This window comes from Notolabrus celidotus, chromosome 4, assembly GCF_009762535.1.
Source record: "Notolabrus celidotus isolate fNotCel1 chromosome 4, fNotCel1.pri, whole genome shotgun sequence".
Classification (NCBI taxonomy): Eukaryota; Metazoa; Chordata; class Actinopteri; order Labriformes; family Labridae; genus Notolabrus; species Notolabrus celidotus.
Genome location: NC_048275.1, coordinates 11108195 through 11130050, shown reverse-complemented (window position 1 = coordinate 11130050; position 21856 = coordinate 11108195). Strand labels below are relative to the sequence as shown.

Genomic DNA, 21856 nt, shown 5'->3' with positions numbered 1-21856 from the left:
GTGCTTCAGTCATTTGCATTAAACTGTCATTAGAGAAGATAAAGTAGAGAACATGATACATAGAGTGGACGATTATAAAGAAACAAAGGAGACAAGAAATGTTGATTCCATTTATTCATAATTTCATCATCCCTTTTATAGAACATGTCATCTGTCTCTTGACATCTTTGGGTAACTAGTTATCATCTGTATATTAAACTACAAAATGCAACTTTGCCTCTTTTTACCAAACACTTGGTATAATAATCTCTACAAATATAATCCAGTGTTAACCGACTGCAAAAACCTCCCAGAACTGAAACGTATCCTTGTGCTCGCTGTTGGTTGTCAGATCAAAAGACTTCCCGCTGCATGTTCTGTGTACATAGAGGGGTCAATGTGAATAGCTTAGCAGTGCAGTATCCTTTGTACTCCCATAGCCTTAGCAGGCAGAATGAATATATCACTCAGTGTCCCCAAACACCACCTGTGTGTGTGTGTGTGTGCGTGTGTTTGAAGGGAGGTGGTGGCTTGACGTCAGCGTGCGTCATATTGCTTTTCCTTCTTCATATCTCTTCTCTTTCCCTGCCAACATGTCCCAGTGCAGATCAGCTCAGTCCACCCTGAGCTGCACTCCCATCTTAAATTAAACACACGATTACTTCTTTATTGCGTTAGTATAACATTCCTAGAAAATGGCTTTAAATCCTCCTTCAGTGAGCAGCGTCTGTGGCAGGATCCTCCCTTTTCTTTACATACAGTGACCTTTGACCCCATCTGAAATCCCCTTGTGCCTTAATACTTAGAATTAAAAATGAAAACTGCTCTAAATTAATAGCAGCTTTGCTCTTTTGTGTTTCTTTGTAATTTATATACTTCTTGCCTTCTTCTTAGCTTTAGATGATAAAACTTGAGGCTACTGTCTCTTCATTTTAATATCTATAGTTGCTACACATTGTACCTCTGCAGACTGTTTTCATCCTAGTCATGCATCCCTTTTATGTAAGCATGCATATGGAGAATCAGGGCTTCAACAGGGGACAATTCTACAGCAATAGCAGCATAAACAAACATGCAAGTAGCAACTACCATCCCTGGAGATTACTTTAAATATCCACTTTTACCCCTCGACCCAAAAATCCCAAACCCACCCCGAATCCCCCTAGCTTATTTTAAATTGGTGTATGCAGCTTAAGTGATGGAGCTTGTGAGAGATGAACTGTACATAGAAAAGGCTCAAATGTTTGCTGATTGTATGATGTTGGTATGCTGATGAAGACTGTGTCAATACAACTACAATACAAGGAAGAGAACAGAAAGACAGGTGGGATTCACTCCCTATGCATGTGTGAGGTGATGAATTCACACCATTAACATGTAGGATGAATTATATTGCTTATTCAAATTACTTGTGGTAATTCTGATGCCTCTGTATAAAATGCAGGTAAGAAATTGTAGCATTCAGTCTAGCACAGGCTTTTGTAAAATTGTGCAGGCCTCTCGAGGTCAGTGTTTACAGTAACAAGTGATTCAAGCTGAGATTTAATTTATGGCTTTTTCATTGTTGTGTTCTTAAAATCTGGCGTAAAAATTGTGCTGTTGTCTGGTAGCTTTTCTCTGTTAGTCGAAGGCTAGTACGTCTGGTTGTGTTGGCAGAAGGTGGCACCCTTTATAGAAACATTAAGACAGTTCCCTGTGCAAAAATCTTTTTTCTGTATGTGAGAACTGCCTCATCCAATAATAATAATAATATAATAATAATGTTTTTTTTTTAGCTGGATTTAAGTTAAAGGTGAAAAATGGCTCAGACCTTGTTGGGTTCCATATTAGGAGTCCAGATGAAGCACAAGCTATGCTGCTTTAACACACAATGGCTAAAATGACATGCTTAAATGTTAGCATGATTAATAGAGCAACCATAAAATGCTAACACATGCTAATACAGAACGTTTGAGGTCCACACAGTCCAGTGTAAGGCTGGAGAAATCCAAAACTTAGTCGTCTAGATTTGTCCAATCAAGTTTTTCAGATCTGTCTCTCTTGAAGCGTCACTTTCAGGGTGTATAAAGTCAGGCAGAGTTTGGACAGGGTGTCACTGGTGGCTACAGCAGGTATGATGGCTCAGTCTTCTGTGAGAGTAAGGTGGAGAGGGTTAATGAAGGGGGGTGGCTGATTTTTTTAGGAAAAGTGGTGAATGGTAAAGAGGAAGAAGGCGTGTGCTTCATCCCTCCTCCTCAGTCTCACTGTGCTAGCTTGCAGCTGGTAACTGTTCTGAACTTTCCTCCGAACGCTCCTCCAAACATCGTTCCTCATCGAGAGACTTTTTCCTCCTCTTGTTGCCTAAAAACAGAAGAAAAACACAACATTTGATCACATCTTGTCTGTTTTCTTTACATACGTGAACCATAGATGGATGTTATAGTCTCTGGATAAGATGTGAAGCCAATTTTAAAGAACCTCAAACCTGCATTCCTCTTAAAGGCCAGCAGGGGGAGACATGACTGATTGCTATAAGGGGTCTTATTGTAAAACACCAGCTGGGACAATGGCTGTAGTTCCTCTTTCTTGTATTACTTCAGTAACAGGGGCAGATACAGGGGTGGTCAGGGGTGGCATATGCCCACATGAAATCTGATTTGCCATTCAGAGGTGCACCCCCAAAAAACCGTGGTAGTCTATGTGCCTTGTCAGAGGTGAGATTAATGTTCAATTCAGCTACTTGTCATGTTGTCGTGGACTATGCTCACAATCAATACATTCATTCATCATACCAACATGCCCACTGTCGAGATAAAAAAAACCATGTCACTGTGGCATACCAATGACACAACAAATACCAATAATACAATAAATAACATCAAGATACCAATGTGGCAGTAAAAAGCAATGTCATATTAAGAGTAAGTGAACCCTCATTGATGTTAGTACCTCCCTTTAAATGTGCCTATGGGATTTATGTGTAGACGCTTTGTTGTTTTGCTTTTTAAAGTTCAAAAGTGACACACAGGAAACATATTTTATATTCCTTTATGTCCATAGATGAAGTAAATATGATAAGAGGAGATGGAAAGGGCATTAAAGATTGACAGTTGCCAAAGTTTTGCTGATAGTTGTCTTGTTTACAAAGTTGTAACCGGATTTATCCATAAAAAAAACTCACAATAATAGGATAAATACCAGAACACAAACTAGGGGAGACTGGAATTAATGAAGGCACAAACATAGACTGGAAAAGTCACATGGTGTTGTCTGTTAGAGGCAACCAGTTCTAAAACAAATTACCAGAACATGTCAGGGAGTCTGAAAGCAACATATCCTTTCAAAGAAAATAATAATAGTAATAAATTAAAGAGAAAAAAAGCCACCCCTGCATTAGTCAGGTGGCCCAATCAGGTCTGGATCCGCCTCTACTGATTAAGCATTTTCTGAATGAGTCTGTGGTCTCATCACTATTTTTGAGTCTTCTCTAATACAGCATAGTGTTTAGTTTGTAATTAATGGTCCCATTTGGAGTAACATCTAACAGAACTAAAGCGGGGTGTGTTTCAGGGCACAGCTACCTGTGATTGACAAATCACTGTAACAGAGACCTTCTGGTTAGACATGTTACAATACGAATACACCCTCTCATCTATTATGGACACTGCTACTTTTAAGGAAACAAGATGCGGACAGGCAAAACTAAAATCGAGGCTTTAAAAAGTTAATGTTGACATCACTGAGTTCACTGCTGCCTCTTAATGTCAGTGCTATGAATAAATTATTTTCAAACTCCTCCAATCCTGCTATTACCTGAATAACGTCAGTGCTATTTAACAACATAGCTTTTACCTCAATCAACTAAATAACAGTAAATGAGTCACAATGTTTCAGAGCCAATGTAAACTGTTTCATCCGGAGAGTCTGCTCTGCAAGAAGGTGGAGATTACAGTGAGGGACATGACACATCACCTGTTGCTAAGATACAACCTGCACTAATCCTACGAACGTCTACCAGAAAAGTTTGGGTATATTTGTCAGTGTGAGTAGGCATGTAGTTTTTACTGGTGTGTGTGTGTGTGTGTGTGTGTGTGTGTGTGTGTGTGTGTGTGTGTGTGTGTGTGTGTGTGTGTGTGTGTGTGTGTGTGTGTGTGTGTGTGTGTGTGTGTGTGTGTGTGTGTGTGTGTGTGTGTGTGTGTGTGTGAGAGACAAATGGCCCACTCACTCAATTTACGCAGCAGCCTCTTTCCAATGTTCTCCTCAGAGCTGGACAGAGAGCGGGAGCTGATGAAGGGAGACGTGGATGGCAGAGACTCCGTAGGCACATCTGAGAGAGAGGAGAGAGAAGGGGCAAAGCAGAAAATAAAAGGTGAAGTAGATGAAGCCCCCAGGTTTATTGTGATAGATTAACAGCCTAAAAAAGAACAATGCAAATTATTGTTTTAAAAAGATTTCACTTTTGTAGAGTTAAAACTCAGGTGGCCATATGTCACATCTGGAAAAGTAACTATCTCTCTGTATTTTTTCCTTTATTCTCTTAGTTTTGACCTGAGTCAGTGACTTTTAAGCTTTGGGTTTGTGATGATTTTGGTGCCCCCTTGTGGAGAAAGCAGTACATAATTTGTCTTTTGCTGATTTTTTCCTGTACATGTGTAAGTACGAGTTTTTTTTACAACATTTCAGGCATTAATAACAACATTTATTTAATTATCTGTCATGTTTGTAATGCTTGTCTGCTTTTGAAGCTAATTTAGAGACTTCAGTAATAATTTCAGTCTGTTTCATGAGCAGCTAAAAACTCCTCACAGGGAGCTTTAAAGACAATAATTATTAGAAAAGCTGATTAGACTGAGCTGAATGGGATCAAAACAGAAATTATGTATTTCAAAGACAGGTAAAAAGCTTTGACCTTCTTCTGTAATCAAAATATATCAATATGACACAGTAACATGAAGTGTAACAGTATGAGAAAGATGTGATACGTCACAAACTGACTCAGTAAGTGAGTCAGATTGTGAGGTACAAAAATATCTGTCTCATGTTTTCATCTAGCTAAGGGGGTTGACATTACCCACATCAATAAACTGGTTATTCCACACCATGTAAATCTGAAGAAGAGTGTGCTCCTGACTGTATTGAATTTAAAAAGGAGTGCTCACTGATTTTAAACTCATTCATTTGTAAGAAAAGATGTATGTCCTCTTAAAAAAAGATAGTTTCATCACCTTTTTAAAAAAATATCCCAAGAAGCCGCCAGATCTTAAATGTTTATTTAATTATTATTATCACTTTTTGTTGAAAAGTATTTTTATATAACAAATATTACAAAAAAATTATAGTAGGAAGCTTTCAGAAAAAATCCCTCAGGGAAATAATGTCAGAATTTTCCCCCTTTAACCGTGACTTTCTAAAATACTTTTCAATTTAGAGACTTCAATCAATCCATAAAAACTGTCCACCCATTTCTGAAAATATCTCAGAGCAATATCTTGGGTATTTGTGACTGAAATATCAATACTAACAAACAAATCAAAGGGAAAAAAGAGGGAGGGAACTAGGATATGCATGGCAGCACTCACCATTCTCTCCGAAAGTTTCTGGTCGATCCTCGTGTATGTAGGGAATCTCATCCATGCGGAGGAACACGGTATCGTTGGGACTTCTCTGCCCGTCAGATTTACTGCCTGTGGAGAGAGAGCGAGACCAATCAACGCAAAGACAGTTCAAACAGCCACAAAACATCATTTGATTTAAAGCTCTGCCTGCAGAGGGAGATAGAGAACTTGTTATTTATTAGGGCTGAGTAAGAAGTCAAATGTAACAGTGGTGACAGATTACAATGAAATAAAAAAATATAGATAAGCTTCAGCTGGAGGAGGGGACTTAATTGGTTAAATCTTCTTTTTTATTGACGACCAACAGAACCATCTGTCAGTGGATTTTTCTCAATGACACGAACACACACACTCTGTGGCGTGTTTCACACGGTGTAAGACAGATGGTCCGTGGGAAATCCCTTAAGCCTTGAAACCAGTGCAGATTGGTTGATGCTGTGTTTGCACCAGTACTCTGAGTGAGTCATCGTTGGTTTTGGACCCATGGAATAAAATCTGTATTCATAAGAACAGTAACTACAGCGAGAGGTTGTTAAACCTGGTACCACCGTTTGGGAAGTTTCACTTAATTTATCATCATCTGATCATATGTTTTGTTCCAGATTGTACAAAACCAGCTGAGTATAAATTATTCCCCTTTATCGTGCATTGCTTCTCTCAAACAGGTTTTTGGCCCCAAGCCCACAAAGCACTCTCGTCATTGTGTTAGATCCTTTGAACCTCCTTTTTTTTCCTCTTCAAAAGACATCTCTACTAGTGAAATTCAAATTTAACCTCACGCAGCGAGCTCGTCATCATTTCCATTTCAGGGATTTGTTGGTGCTCTTTATCCATAAGGACCAGCAGTGCATGCAAAAGCAGAATAATGCAACAAACGTGAGCAGAGGAAATGCTGACAAGTTTCAAAAAACCCTCAAAAGTTGCACAGAGTTTAAGGGGAAAGAAGCTAACAATTACAAGAAGACGGAGATCAACTGTTTTCCTGTTGTGTCTGCATCTGTCTTCTTTAACATTTCCTTATTGCTGCTTCCTGATTGTCTTGCTCCATGTATTTTATGTCCATGGACACTTTCTCAAAGACGGTCGTATCATGTCCTTATATAGCTTTTAGTCATTTTTAATTGTATGGTGCTATTTGTACTTTTCTTTTCTTCTCTTTTTTTGTTTGTTTGTGTTTTGGTTTCTCCTCTACCTTCTTATTTTGATCTTATTTTACCCTATTTTATCTTTGTTTAATCTTGATCTTTTTAGGGAGCCTTTTTAACATCTGGCAAGGGACTACAGATGTAAACTAGCCTTTTGGCTAACTCTGGCATATTTACAGAAGTGTTAATTAACATGCATGGTTCTTTTAAATAATAAATAAATACATATATTAAATCACTAAACACTTTCTTCTTCAAACCGATTAATTGATTGAAGATGTCTGCATTTAAACTAGGCCGAAAAGTTGGCATATTGAAAGTAAATTACACTGACATCCTTCCTTCTATACTTTAGCATTCAACCCATCACCATAAAATCAACACATTGACTCAAAACATCATTCCCATGTGTCTGCACCACTTACGGACGATTCTGTTTCTCTCATTGAGCTGGGACATGTTTCGAAGGCCACCGTGGGGATGCAAATGTGCAAGGCGTGCCAGCCCCAGTCTAGTGTGTGTGTGTGTGAGGGGGAGGGCAATGCTGTGCGATCGGGCCTCTGGGATCTGAGGCCTTCCTTTGGGATCCATGGGGTCTGGGGTCTGGGGGGAGCTGTCCATCCTGGTGGCAGTGAGGGCATTCTGGTAGTGGTTTCTGGTGATCTGTGGGGACACAAAGAGACAGATATTATCACCAGCATTAGAGCTGAGTGTGCATACAGTAGAGGAGGGGAACTTTATTTTAGAATGGGAAATATTCATGGTTGAAATTGAGCTCAATTATCCCCAGTGATTAAAGGAGAGAGACTGCATGGAGGGAGAGCGAGAGCAGGATGTCTGTGTTCAGTCAGAATCAGGGATTAGGACATATCAAAGGCACACGCTGCAGCAGAGGAAGAGTCTGCATTTTCGGGGAATTTCAGAGATTAAATGGAGGGGTTTAAAAGTGCAATTACTGGCTTGCTTGAGCACAGATTTTTTTTTTTTTACAATATGCAGGAAGTTATACAATTAGTTGAGTTCATCATAACTGTGGCAGATTTTCTTTTACGAACATGTTTCTCTTTTGTGTTTGCAGGAATTTCTGCAGCAAACCTTGATAATCTGCAGGTCTGTGAGCTGGCGGATTGAGTAGTCGGGTAAGTAGGCCCCTCCTCCTGCAGTGAGCTGACCCACGCTGCCTCCACATAGTAAGGAATCTGATTGGTTCAGACCACTGCCTCGGGAACTGAACCTGTGACCTGGATAGAAGAAAAGAAAACACACTTTTGGTTGCGTTCGTCAGAAAACGTCATCACAAGCTGTCAGCAGAAAGTAAGCAGGATCCCTATCAGCCAGATGAAAGCAGGGACATTTTTGGCAGATCCTTCTATCCTTCCATAGAGCCAGACTTTTAACAATGCTATATTGTCTCTGATTGTTTATGTTTTTACCTATCTGTAACTTATAAGAGAGCAGGGAAACAGTTGCATTTCGGTAGTACCAACAGATTTCCACGTGTGCATTTTGTTATGCAGCTCCATTCCCTTCTCCTTTTATTTTGCATGGGTGAGTGGAGAGAGTGGCTTTTCTTGTCAGATCCAATTGAGGAGCAATGACTGTGAAAAGATACTCTGTGCAAAAAAGGCAGTAAGATGCGGCTCGTTTGAGAAGTAATGCTGGACTCTGTAATATCCTAAGAAAGGATTTTCTGATGCTTAATGAGGTCCTGCAAAATGCTTTAAGCTCAACCTGAACATCACACATGCAAAGCAACTCAACCTCCATAAGAAACACTGAGAGGGAGAGTGTGTGTGTGTGTGAGCGACAGGCTTTCTGCTTGTGCTGCAGTCTTAGCTGGATTTCATATAATCCTGTGCAGGTCATGTTCTTCCACTGGGGAAATTCTCTGAAATCACTTCTTTTAATTACTTTCTTCCCACGGCTGCTGCAGGCTGGCGACATACAGACACTGGGTGGGATTCAAACAACAATCGGCATTGCACTCACTTTATGACGATCATTTCTGAACTCTTTCTGTTGTCAACAGTTATCACCTTCGCCCACAGTGTTAAGCCCCCTCAAAAAAAAAAAAACATGGACATGTCTTTATGTGTGCACTAACTTACCGATAGGCAGAGGTGGGATGAGAGCTGGCATGCCATAATATGAAAAAGCTGCGTTCTCGAAGCGGAGAGCTTCTTTTCCTATCTCTACCTCCACCCGTCCCTGCAAAAACAACACCGACATTTTCATACATTAAATTAGCTCAAGATGTGAAAAACACTGAATTAATTGCTCATCTAATAGAGCCAATAACACAGTTAATATGCAGAAACACTGTAATTATGACACTAAAGAGCACAGAAGTGTTTGGTTTCATAACTCATCAGCCTGTATGTTGGCATTAGTATTGGGCTTTCAAAACACTTGCAGAGTTTTGGGTTTACCTGCAGAATCAAGACAAAGTAGTCAACAGGTTTGTTTCTCTGGAAGAGGTAGTGTTGAGGGGCATGTTTGTTTTTGGGGTTGAATTTGAGTTCTTGCACAACGCTGGGATGTTTGATGAGGCGCAGTAAGATCTTCTCCGACAGGTGGCATGGTCTGAAAGGCTCCACCTCTACAAAGACAGATTCAAGCAGACACACAGAAAACACAAGACAGAAACAATGTAAGTCCAAGAAAAAAGACAACATTCCTTATCACATGTCTCTATCCTGATTTTACCCTGAAGTCCACTGTCTACAACTAGTTAATGCACACAATGCGTAAACAGAAATCCAGTGTTACCTGTAGCCAAGAAGCGATGTGTTGCCAGCAACAACTGGGGTGAGATCTTCACCTTCAGCTCGTTTTCTGCCAGTTTGAAAATGGAGAAGTCCTGTTGTTTCCTCTCATGGTGGGACACTCGTCTTTTGTTCCGATTATCAGCTATGAAAACACGCAGAAACTACACATCAATAACCCCTATCACACAGTCTACAACTCAATTCAGTTGAAGGCATTATTGTGAGTAAGGTTTAAAAACGGCTGAACCAAAACATCATCACACAAATGTATCGATATATCAAGAACAACAACATTAAAGCTCCTGTTAGGGACTTTGTTTGTATTGAATTTGGCACCCCCTGTGGACAAAGTGGTACTACTTATATCTTCCTGACAAAAAATGCCTTCCTGATTTTTGTAACAATCATATAGATCGCTCTTCAGGAATATGAACATTTTCCACTGCGCTGTAAATTGTCTTATCTGACATCTACCCCATCTCAGACGTTACAGTTATTCAAAATTATAATACAGATATTATACATCTGTTTGTTGATGGCCTGGTCGTCTTTTGTTGACCATAAAGAGCCATCAATGTTAATATCAGTCAGTGTCACCGTAACCATACCTGCCAACACCCATTTCTCCTTGATTTCTCCCGTATTTCAAGGCCATCTCCCGCCCCCCTACCATTATGGATTTTCTGATAACCTCCCGAGATTTTTACAGCCCAACAACATTATCATAAAAAATCCAAATAGCCTAAATGAATACATACAGCTTGTATCTTTATCCTCACATACCAAAGTTGCCAGATCGTCTATGATTAAGATACACATTGCCCTGACAACCCACAACATGATTCAGTGGGTGTGTACGGCTCTACTCTATAAGCAGGAATTGTATTGACTTATTTGACTAAGGCAACCTTGCCCCGCCCCCAATCCAGACCTCCACCACCACCTCCTCTTTCTCCTGTATTTTGAAACCCACATGTTGGCAGGTGTGGTCATAAGCAATTAAAGACTCTTCACAGGAGCTTTAAATTGAAAAAAAAAAAAAAACATTTTTTTTTCATAACAGAGGGGGAAAACGTGTCCAAAAATCCATATGGAAGTGTGAGAAATCCAGTGCAATAGGCTTTTCAATGTTGTATTCATTATGTGTCCCTCAGTCAAATATCATGCAGCTAAATGTGCTTCATGTCCCACTTCTAGTACAGTTTGTTTCACTTCATCGTTTTCTAGTTATATGAAGTTTGGGATTAACACATTTAATGTATCTAAATAATCCTCTGTATTGTAGTTTAATAAGTTCCATATCTTACATAATCTGATAGGGCTTCATTTGCACATTTTGGTTTGCCCTACAACAGCTAGCTATGCCACATGAGTAAATTATTCATGTTGGCACTACTAGGAGTTAACCATTTTGTGCTGCTCTGACCTCATTAGGTGATGCAGCTTAACATCCTGCAGCCGATAAACACTAAAGCAGGATTCTCTGACATGATTTCTCTTAATAAACTTATCTACAGCTGGAGAGAGCTTGTAAACGCACCTCCGACTGATAAATTGACTTATGCTCTGCAGATGCAAATTATTTATCATATCAGATTCCATTAAACGCATTGCATCAGCAGCATCAGAAACAGCTGGCACTACAACTGCCTGAAGAGCTACGTCTGGAGAGATTAGCTCCCCCGTGCTATATATATACACACACGCATAATTATGCACACAGAGACAGAAAAAATAATGTTTATGAACACCCACACAAGTGCACCCCTGACAGGGACTGCTCATCACGCTCTGCATGTAATTAAAACTGCAGCAGGCTTTAAAATGAGATGCTCGTGTCTTCTGGGAGGGAGAGTTTTTTTTGGAAGCATATAATAAAAAGTTATTTACCCTCATTGGGGCGTGCAAATAGCAGAAAGATAAGATAGGAAGTGGCATTTGAGTTCCTCTCTGTGGAGAGACTTTCCAGCCAATTAAAGATGAGCGGATTATAGTGCTTATCTGTGAGGCTGGGCCATTTATGCACATTATTTAATTATGCATCAGCAAGGAGCTGGGGACAACAAGGGAGAGAGAGTGGGATCAATAGTTTAATGAAAAATAGGAAGGGGAGATGGTGGTGGAAGAATAATCCCAAATGTACTGCTAATGGAAAACTGCTGCTTGTAAAAACTATGTGCTTTTTTAGGTTTTTGAGAGGAGCATTTTTTAGTGATGCTGCAGACAAGAGCTGCAAAAAACTGCCAGCTGCTGTGACAAAATGAGAGAAGATGTATTCAGTGTGGGGGCTGGAAATATGATAAAGTGTTTTCACAGCTAATGCAACAACCCAAGTTTGTCTATGCATCACACGTACTGTACAAGTCTGTCTCGTCCACAATCTCAGACTTGATGATCTCCTCGATGACGTCCTCCAGGGTGACGATGCCCATCACCTCGTAGAACGGGTCTCCCTCCCCTTCGCTGTTCACCCTCTGCACCACGGCCAGGTGGGACTTACCTGCAGGAAGCAAAAATGAAGGTGAGTTGAATAATACTTTTTTTTTAATGCAAGTTTATGCGAACAATCTAAAAACAATGCTGATGCAATGGGTGGAGAGTTAACGTCAGTGGATAAAAATAACACGAGGCAACAGCTTCCAACTGGCTCTGTGCACTGACGATGAAAACCAGCATTAAAACACCAACTGGAGCTGAGAGACTGCAAACACAGGAGAGATTTGTCTAAGAGCCTGAATATGAAATAATTGCAATGTCAGGACTACTTTTGAGTGCGTGTGTGTGTTTTAGTGTGTGTGTGTGTGTGTGTGTGTGTGTGTGTGTGTGTGTGTGTGTGTGTGTGTGTGTGTGTGTGTGTGTGTGTGTGTGTGTGTGTGTGTGTGTGCGTGTGCAGGGTGAGTGGAAAGTAGGCATTTTGGGATTAGTCTAGAGACACTTTGACAGTTTGGAAGACTTGGCCCTTACGTAAACACAGAGATTACACAATCAGTCTGGGGATGCCTACATCTGCTGACGAAACTGCCCATGCTGCTGCCAACCTCTGTGAACAAACACACACACATAAACACACACACACACTTTTTACACATGCATGAGCAGACCCAGCAGTCCCACTCAGTTCATGTTTGGGTGAACACGACATGCCTGCCAGATACAATGACACAGATCGCCAACAGCATCTCTGCTGTGATTCAATAAAACTAATGTGACAGAAAGTTGCCTCCAAAGATGAACATCACATGGAAGAACAGGAAGAGGAAAATGACCACGATCACAGGAACAGAAACACGACTCCATATGCAAATTTAACCCAGGGTAAAACCAGACATTTAAAGAAATATACTCTTTGTTTGGGATATTTTGCCTCATCATCATAGCAGCCGCAGCCACTCCTTTTTACGTCACAGCTTAAGTCCATTTAGTGACCAAATAAGTTATCTAACCGGGTTCATGATGTCACTGGAACACGGCGTTCAACCAGAGACAGTCTCCAACTGTGCTTCCAACAAAATCTGTGGCTCATATGAGATGGGCCGATTTAGGGGATCACTGCCAGGGGATAAAATGGATCAAATGCTTTAATCCACTGAAACAAGAAAAAGAAAAAAAGAAAACCTTCCCTTGTTGACTGACTGATTGACAGGCGGCCATCTTTAAACATGAGGCTGAGGTTGCGCTCGGAGCTCAGGTCAGCTTGTCCAAATAGCTCAGGTGAGTCAGACGTAGATATGCCCTCAGCTGCTAATGTGCCTGGCACTGCATTACATCATTCATATGTTACATCATACTCTTGCAGAATGGCACACACACAAACACACTTGCCAGACTCATACACAGGCAGACACACACACACACACACACACACACACACACACACACACACACACACACACACACACACACACACACACACACACACACACACACACACACACACACAAATGCCCAGGGTGAAACTGGGTCTACCACGGATGTCCCCTTTGCAAATGTTTCTGCTCCGCCTGTTCCCTCAGCTCCCCCGGTCTATGATTGAACTCAGTGTGCTGTTTCAGACTGAGCATCATGGGCTTGTGTACTGATGACGTTCGGATCGTAGCATTCCATCTAAACTGTATCACAGAGGGATAAATAATGCAATGTTTATATCTCTGGAGCTATTTTTCTCCCTGTCTTCAGTGTACCAACAACACTTTTTCATACCCGATACCAAATCTGATACCCAGGCTCAAGTATCAACTGACTCAAGGTACCTTTCTGATACCAGCAGGATACAGAAATAAGTGCAAAAACACTCAACTGACACTTTGTTAGCTTTGTCTAACACAACACACTGCACTAGCAGTACACTGTTGTTGTTTGTTGTTGTCACATGACAACTTTCCTTGAACAAGCTAACTTTGTGAGGGGCTAATTAAGGTAAAGTATGGAGCATTGACTGGTGTGATCACTAATACTACATTTCATGCAGTATGAGAGGCTGGTATTTGGGAAAAAAGCTAGTTAGATAAACAAAGATGGATGTGAAATATTTGGGCACTTGCATTTTTATTTGATACTACTATACACCTCCACTCGCCCACATGTCAGGCAGAAATATTCGACTTTTAACTCCGCTGCAGCATTTATTTGAATCCTAATGTTGTTAGAAACTGTCCAGATAAAGGCTTCACATACAAAGCAATCAGGTTATAAAATATGAAGTATGAAGCAGTTCAAATTAGCTCCACCATGACCAACCACAATTATAAAGTATAGCTTATATTAATACTGAGATTAAGGGAGTAGAAGGAGGTAGAGCGCACAACCTAACCAAGCAGTGATGAGCTCTAGTCCAAACAGGCTTCTTGCCCTGGCTCTGGCTTTTCTATTAGTTTTCAAATATTTATTTCCAGACTCTACTCTCTGTTTTCCTCCCCTCTGTTCCTCCCTCCACATGTAGGTATGAAGGGCGGTGGGAGCTGACATGTAGGGTAGCTAACTGCTAGCTTCTCTGAAGTGCTGTGGGCCTATCATGACTAAACACCGGTAAAGGTAGGTGCCCACTTGATAACCCTGTGCACATGTTGGCTCTCGCTGCCCATCTGTATCTATAATAAAGGTGTGTGGGCCATTAGGGGCCAAGTGGTAAGTTTAGGTCGTATCAGTATTGTCAATACCTGGAGAGCCTGGGTGTGTTGACAGTGGCAGTGATGTTTGGGTTGCAGTGACGACTAATGGCCAGTTGGCAGGCTTTATAGGGCAAAAGCACGGGCATGAGGGTGCGGTTGGAGACATCCTCACTGACACCTTTCTGTTGGGCACTAGTATTTTGTGTCATATTAAGATTACAAATTACACATAGGTTTTGCAAGTTTGATTAAAAGTGTACTGTATATTCCTTTAAGTTAATAAAGAGGCACTGACAGGGACCCTCTTTTCCATTTTTTTGGCACATTTTGCTCCTCGTTTGTGTTAATACTTGTGCACCTTTAACAGTACATAACTTTTACTTGTGTGTGAATATTTTTACAGTGTGTTTTTGATACTTTTCCTTTAAAACTTAACCTGAAGACTAATTGCACGATCCATGAAACACCTCATCTCTCTAAAAAGGATTCCCTGCAGGTTTTGTGTCGTTCATTCAACTTAATTACTCATTAACCTTTATAACACCCTGGATACTGAGACGTTCCCAAAGTCAGACAATAAGTCACTTCCTTATAGCAGAGGGCTTCCTGATACATACCTGCAGAACCCTACTTTCTCCTGTCCCTTATATGAAGACAAATGCTCTAGGAACAACATGGTGCCAGACCCCCCTGGCCCGTTTCAAATATCACTTTTTGCCCATTTTCCTTGCAGCACACACTTGCTCTTTACCGTATTCTCTCATGCCCCACAAACACATGAGATAAAGAGTATAGCTTGCATGGAAAGTAAAAAAAATATCTGTTTTCTGCTATACAACGTGTTTGCATGGTGACATTTATACCAACGCCCCCCCCAGCCTTCAACCCAGCTCTTCACCCTCCTCAGTAAGACATCCTCCCGGCTCCCAGCCGGGCTTCCTGAACAGTAGGAGCCTTTAATCCATCAGAGGCAAGGAGGAAGGAGGCTGAGGAGAAGGGGGAAAGGTTGGAGTTGAATTTTTAATGGCCGCTCTGCAGGATTGCATGGCGACGACCTGCAGAGTGGAAGCTGCTTCAAAGTCACGGTTAGGGCTGACACTTAGGGTGGGCACAAACAACCTAAAGGTGAAGCCTGAGTTCACCTAGCCTCTTCTATAAATAAAGCACAATATAGAAACACATACGTCAGGGTCAAACCAAAGCCATCCCCCATAATCTGGAGCAAAATGAAGCGGTCCACCCGTCTAACCGTAAGTAGCAATGTGATTTATGAGCCTGCCAAAGTCACCGCTGGGTCTCCTTCCACATTCTGATTGGCTGCCTCCATCTATTGAGCTCTCTTTGTCAATGAGACAGATTTACATCTAAATCCTGACAACATAAGCCAATGCCAATGAAAACCTTACATAAGAGGTAGCCTCTCATATGTCTCTATTAGAGCCTGTGACACATTCAGGGAACAGTTTGAGCTTCTTGCATGGATTCAAAATCATATTCAATGGGATCATCAAGTTTGAATGGGGTTCCTGCAGAGAGGTGACACATCAGGTTGGCGGTGCAAAGATGCTATCAGTGTGTTTGTGCTGTAATACTGTGACTGCACTTATCAGCAAAGATGGTAATCAGAAGAAAAGATAGCAGGGTTCAAATTGAAGTTATATTCACTGCATCTGCTGCAACTGCCAACAGTATACCTTCCTATAAACCAAGTGTATCAGTAATCAGATTTAGCTATAAAACGTGATGCTAAATTGTATGAAAAAGATACATTAGCAAGAGTAGTGACATCACCCCTCACTGGATCGACAGCAGGGCAGTGAATGTCACCTCAAGCTGACTCACAAAGCTGGGATTTGTTACAAAAATACTTCATGTGATAAAAATATTCTCATTATAAATATGAAATAACCACATTTCCTCTTTGGTACAAGGCTCTATGTGTAATAGATCCCTGGGATATAAAACTTTGTTGTGACAGCTATTTTAAAGCTGCAGGATCATGAGTGTTGATGTCACAAAAGTCCTTTCCTCATGACAATAACACCATGAAGATTATTTACACACACTACTAATGCTTGTTTCTACTTTCTCTGTTAAACAAAGGCTATCGGTTCGTGACCTTCACATCTGAAATGTGTTTATATTTAGTAAATATTGTAATTATTGACACATTATTTTGCCTGATAAGCTTTTTGTTGAACAGTACAGTTAGAGCATTAAGACTCAGACACAGTTATCATCTCTAATATATACAAAAATTAAGATGAGAGTACAATAATTACCCTTTTATGCATATGTGCCCTTTAAAAGACAAAAGCAGCTTTCGCCACATTATATATGTTAATAATATTAATGAAAACATTACATAATCAGACTCCTTCTAATGTAGTCCTTATGTTAGGGTGGTCTTTGCACACAATATACTGCAGAGATTTTATATATTTGATGTGACAGCCATTTAAAAGCCACATAATTATCATTTTAAAAGTTTGTGTTGCAAAAGACGTTTTACCATGACCTGATCACACCAAAGTTACTTGTTTCTACCATCTATATCCAACCTAATCAACTAGTTAATAGCTTTTTTTATCAAATGTAATGATAAATGGTATTGAAAAGGCACTTGAAGCAAAAGTAGAGGTGTTTTCCTGCTCTGAAAGAACAGCAGGGACAGTTAACATCACCTTAATGTGACTCATGCATCCTTGCCTTTGTTGGTCAGTGCATTAGCAGTATTACAGCACACAAATACACTGATGAAATCTCTGATAATGACAATAATCACAACAATAGTAATGGTAATGAGAGGAAGAAGACTAAGGAGCAGAAGACAGATATTTTGTTGTTTGCAGTTTTAAAAGACAACATTTTGAAATCATTGATGGAAAATGTACTAAATCGATTTTTTGATGGTAACTTATATATGTGTGATAAATTCCTGGGGTTTCAAAGTTTCATGTGACAGACATTTAAAGTTGCAGGATTATTATTATTATCTAAAGTGTTTATATTGCTAAAGTCCTTTCTCCAAACTTTACCCACCCCAACCAAAGTGGCTAGTGTCTCCCTTCTATATCAAATCAAGTTCATCAGTTATTGGCTCTGCGTTTACAATGACATGTTGAGCTGTACAGTGATGATCCTGCAGCTTTAAAATGACTTTGATATCAAACTTTCCAATCTCAGGAACACTGCTAATGCACGCATCAGCAAAAATCCTAATCAGACAAAAGGTGTGAGTCACAGAGATAAGATATTGACCTCCTCTGCTTTTCCAGGGAAGGAAAATGCTTCCATTCTTGCTCTTTTTTTTTACACAGCTCAACGTAGCATCTCAGAGAAAAGAAGATAACTGATGCACTTAGGAAGATATAAAGGGAGGGGGGGATGACTAGCTGAGGGCAGATAAAGTTCAAGGTGTTTCTGTCATGAAAAGACTTTTCAAACATAAATTTTCCAGATAACCGCATGCATCCTGGTCCTCAGTAGCCTTAACCTCTGGCTGAACCACTCTCACTGTGTCACACTGTATCACGTTTCACATATGGATCCCACTGCTCTGAGGATCAAAGGGTTTCTCAAGCAGGCCCACTGTGAGCCATTGGGCCGCTGTATACATTGGATCCTCCTCTGAAAACTTAGTTCATTAAGTGAACAGTCACTTCAAAGCACATTTATCTCTGAGGTGGTAGGAGGGAGCCTGAAGACTGATCTAAAACACTCAAATGGAGCCTCACACACTCAGCACTCACTTCTTACTCAAGTCTGACATGACTGAAAGTGGAGTTACCTCTCTTAAACTCCTCCAGCATCACATCCAGCTTGGTGTCGTTGAACACGCAGTGCATGGGATGTTTGTAAAACTGGGTGATTGTTTTCAGAGGTGTGCAGTCGTCAGGATCCACGAAGGCCAAGTCTTTAACAAAAAGGATGTCCACGATGTTGGACCTGTCGTTCTCGTACACTGGGATCCGTGTGAATCCACTTTGCATCACGTCAGACATGGTGCAGAAGTCCAGCACGGCGTCCGAGGAGAGCATGTAGCAGTCTGACAGTGGGGTCAGCACGTCCTCCACGGTCTTGGTCCTCAGCTCGAGCGCTCCCTGGATGATGTTGAGCTCCTCTTTAACCAGGTCATGGTACGGGTCTGTGACGCGCAGCATGGCCACCAACTTCTCCCTGGTGTAGAAGCTGCTGATCTCCTGGTGCAGCATGATGTCCAGGATTTTGGAGACTGGGTATGCGATGGGAAAGAAGACCAGCATGAGCAGGCGGGTGGCGCAGAGGGTCTTGGAGGCGATGGCGAGGCTGTGCCTGGACGCAACGGAGTGAGGTAAAATCTCTCCAATAAAGAATATCCCCAAAGTGCAAAAGGCAGTTGAGAGAGCAGTCATCCCTAAAATCTGGCACATCCACACTACAAAGCATGTGTTTGTGAGCACGTTGCCCAGCACCACAGTGCACAGGATGTAGTTTCCATGTTTACGCACAGACTCGATTTTCCGTGCGTATTTTTGCTCCTTATCCGTGCCACTGTTCTGCAGAACCCTCAGCTCCACGGGGTCCAGAGCCAGCATGCTGATGTTCAGCCCGCTGCAGAGCGCTGACAGCGCCAACAGCAGTACCGAGACCCCAGCCTGGAGCCAAACATCTGCCTCTGGAGGTCTCTCCACCACCGCTAACCAGAAGTCTTTGGTGCTGAAATGCTCCCATTTCACTCCATCGAACGCGCACATAGAGTAGTGTTTGATCACCTCTCCTCTGCGCAGGTCCTTCGCCAGCAGCTCCACCAAAACTGAGTTCTGACTTGAGGTGGATCTGAAGGAGCCCAGCAGCTCGATGTCAGAGCTCCTGGCGTCCTCCTCCTCACATGGATTCCCTCTGGAGCGAAGTTGCCTCTCTGAATCCTCGCTGTCATCCCCTGGTTCTTCTATAAACGCGATCCACGGAGCGGCAGGAGCAGCGTCAGGTCTGCCGCTGACGTTTAGGCTGTTGGGATGCTCCGCGGCAGGGGATGCAGTGTAGTAAACCCTCAGCATGAAGCGGGTCCCCTCGGTCGCCCTCAGTATCCCATCCTGCACCGACAGCTCCCCGCTCTGAGTGTCCTCCGGCCGGACACCGAGCAGCGCTGCTGTCGGAACCGGCAGAGAGGAGAGGGTGACGGTGAGGAGGAGGAGGAGAGAGAGCCGGTGCGGATGCAGGATGCAGCAGAGAGCATCCGCAGCATCCGCAGCCATCATGCTGAATGAACTAGTGAAGGACATGGGAGATGTGGGTCACGTGGTCTGCGGATGGGATGGATAGAGCAGCTGGGTGGCCATATCCATGAAGAAGAGGATGGGTATGTTACTGACAGAGAGAGAGAGAGAGAGAGAGAGAGAGAGAGAGAGAGAGAGAAAGGGAGGGGGGCACTAGAGTCCTTAAATATACACGACAACCCGTGACGTCAGCCTGTCTTATTTGCTTTCTGCCACTTTCTAAAAATAGAAAGCAGGAAATGCCCAATCATGAATGATTTGTGTGATACACAGACATACAAACAACACTGTACAAGACTGTAGAATAGCCTTACTATAAAAAATAAATAAAACGCATTTTCTACAAATATCAGAGCAGAAAATAATCCAAGTTCACTATGAAAAAACAGACGTAATTTAACGTCGTATTACGTCCCATTTTAAGCTATAAAGGCAGTATTGTAGTTGTGGTTTAATTCAACCTGAGATGATTTAGGTGTTGCTTTCTGGCTGTGTCCACTAGATGGCAGTGTTATCAGCTATTTCAGTGCAGCCACTCTGGAAAGTATACAACACATGGAGCATATCCCAGACTTCGAGCTAGAGAAAAGCACGGGATGATATTTGTGAGTTTCTATATCTGCATCGAATAATAAAGTTATTTTCCCACCAAATTCGCATTTAGAGAGATAGACAATATTTAAATGTCTCGACAATTTTTGGTAGAATATCCTATAATATGATGCTAAGGCTTTAAAATGGCTGACCTATCAAATTTTTATAATCCATCGAATGTATTATTCATCAAGACGGGCTTGTTAATAGAAACTCCATAGAGGAAGTGTGATTATGTAATATGTCCATCTATAATAATTATACAATAATAATATTGAACATTAATTTAGTTTTATTTTGTAGCCTACTTCTGCACTGTCAAATACATAGGATAATAGACACGTGTTTGTTATTATTATTATCATTATTATTATTATTATTATTATTATTATTATTATTATTATTATTATTATTGGTCAGCTGTTTTTAACACGCAGTGAAGCCCTCGTGCAGCTGACATGATGTTCTCTGTGTTGTGGATTTACGAGGCAGGAAACTGAAGGTGAGAATTGAGTCCTGCCAGCTCTTAAACACTCAAACACTCTCTGCTCTCCATCAGTCACACATTCACTCTAACATTTGCAGAATAGAAAAGAATAACTTTTTTACACAGGAACCCAACAATTTGGTTTCCGAGAACCACCTGTGGAATAAGGATTTACATGCTTTCACTTCCATCTGCAGTCAGGACTTGTAAACAACGTAAACGTACAAAAATATCATTCTTTAACATAAATTTCATCTGGTGCTGACATCTCAGAGAAGTCGCAGTTGCGCGAAAATGTGCTTCTGGAAAATTTGTTGAAAAATATCTAAGAGGCTAATTCTCCACTTTAACCACTTTGAGTTTGTTATTGTCGATGTTAAGCTAACTTTTACATGTCTATGATTAAATTATTTATAACCGAAAGATTGAGGAATTAGATTAAAACGTCAAACAGATAATAAGTAGGCTAAAACACCAACGAAAAACAGTCTTTTTAGTTTGGCTATTTCCCTTTAAGACATTTTATTTAGCTTATTCTAAGAGGAATTGCTGTTATCATGCTACTTTGCTGATCCTCTTTTTGTGATGTGATGACTCCATATATATTATATAACTTGATATTAAATTGTGCATGACGACAAAAATATGCGTAATTTACCTCAACGCCGACGCACAGACCGTAAGGAATTTCAGCTTGCAGCCTGTATTTAAATGCAGTACAATCTGTTTACTCTCACATTTGTAATACACACACCTTTATGTAGTAACTCCAAAAATACTCTATGAAGTAACTAAAAATATCGAAACCGTTTCTGGAGTATGGAGCTCAGAGTTCACCCTGAAATAATCAAGACGTAGTTTTGTGGAACTTGTCATCAATCATAACCATCATAACTAACGCTGCCTTTTTTTTCCAGCAAACT

The 21856-nt window shown here is 41.1% G+C and overlaps 1 protein-coding gene across 1 annotated transcript; it reads right to left on the bottom strand.

The window, feature by feature from the left end:
- Window positions 1–97: 97 nt before the first annotated feature.
- On the bottom strand, window positions 98–20042 carry LOC117811435 (metal transporter CNNM1). Its single transcript, XM_034681701.1, has 10 exons — window positions 18385–20042; window positions 11843–11986; window positions 9488–9628; window positions 9148–9317; window positions 8827–8926; window positions 7814–7959; window positions 7144–7381; window positions 5538–5642; window positions 4184–4285; window positions 98–2319 (listed from the first exon to the last, which is right to left on the bottom strand). Exons 1-10 carry the CDS (start codon window positions 19856–19858, stop codon window positions 2228–2230), a joined length of 2712 nt encoding a protein of 903 aa, XP_034537592.1. The 5' UTR covers window positions 19859–20042; the 3' UTR covers window positions 98–2227.
- Between the last annotated feature and the right edge of the window lie 1814 nt (window positions 20043–21856).

What these genes read in the sequence shown, in the direction of transcription:
- LOC117811435 (XM_034681701.1), bottom strand. Translation starts at nt 19,858, where the DNA reads ATGTCCTTCACTAGTTCATTCAGCATGATGGCTGCGGATGCTGCGGAT. An exon ending in GCTGGAGGAGTTTAAGAGAG is followed by an intron (nt 11,987 to 18,384) that starts GTAACTCCACTT and finishes TGCTTCCTGCAG; the next exon opens with GTAAGTCCCACCTGGCCGTG. An exon ending in GGACGAGACAGACTTGTACA is followed by an intron (nt 9,629 to 11,842) that starts GTACGTGTGATG and finishes GTGTTTTCATAG; the next exon opens with CTGATAATCGGAACAAAAGA.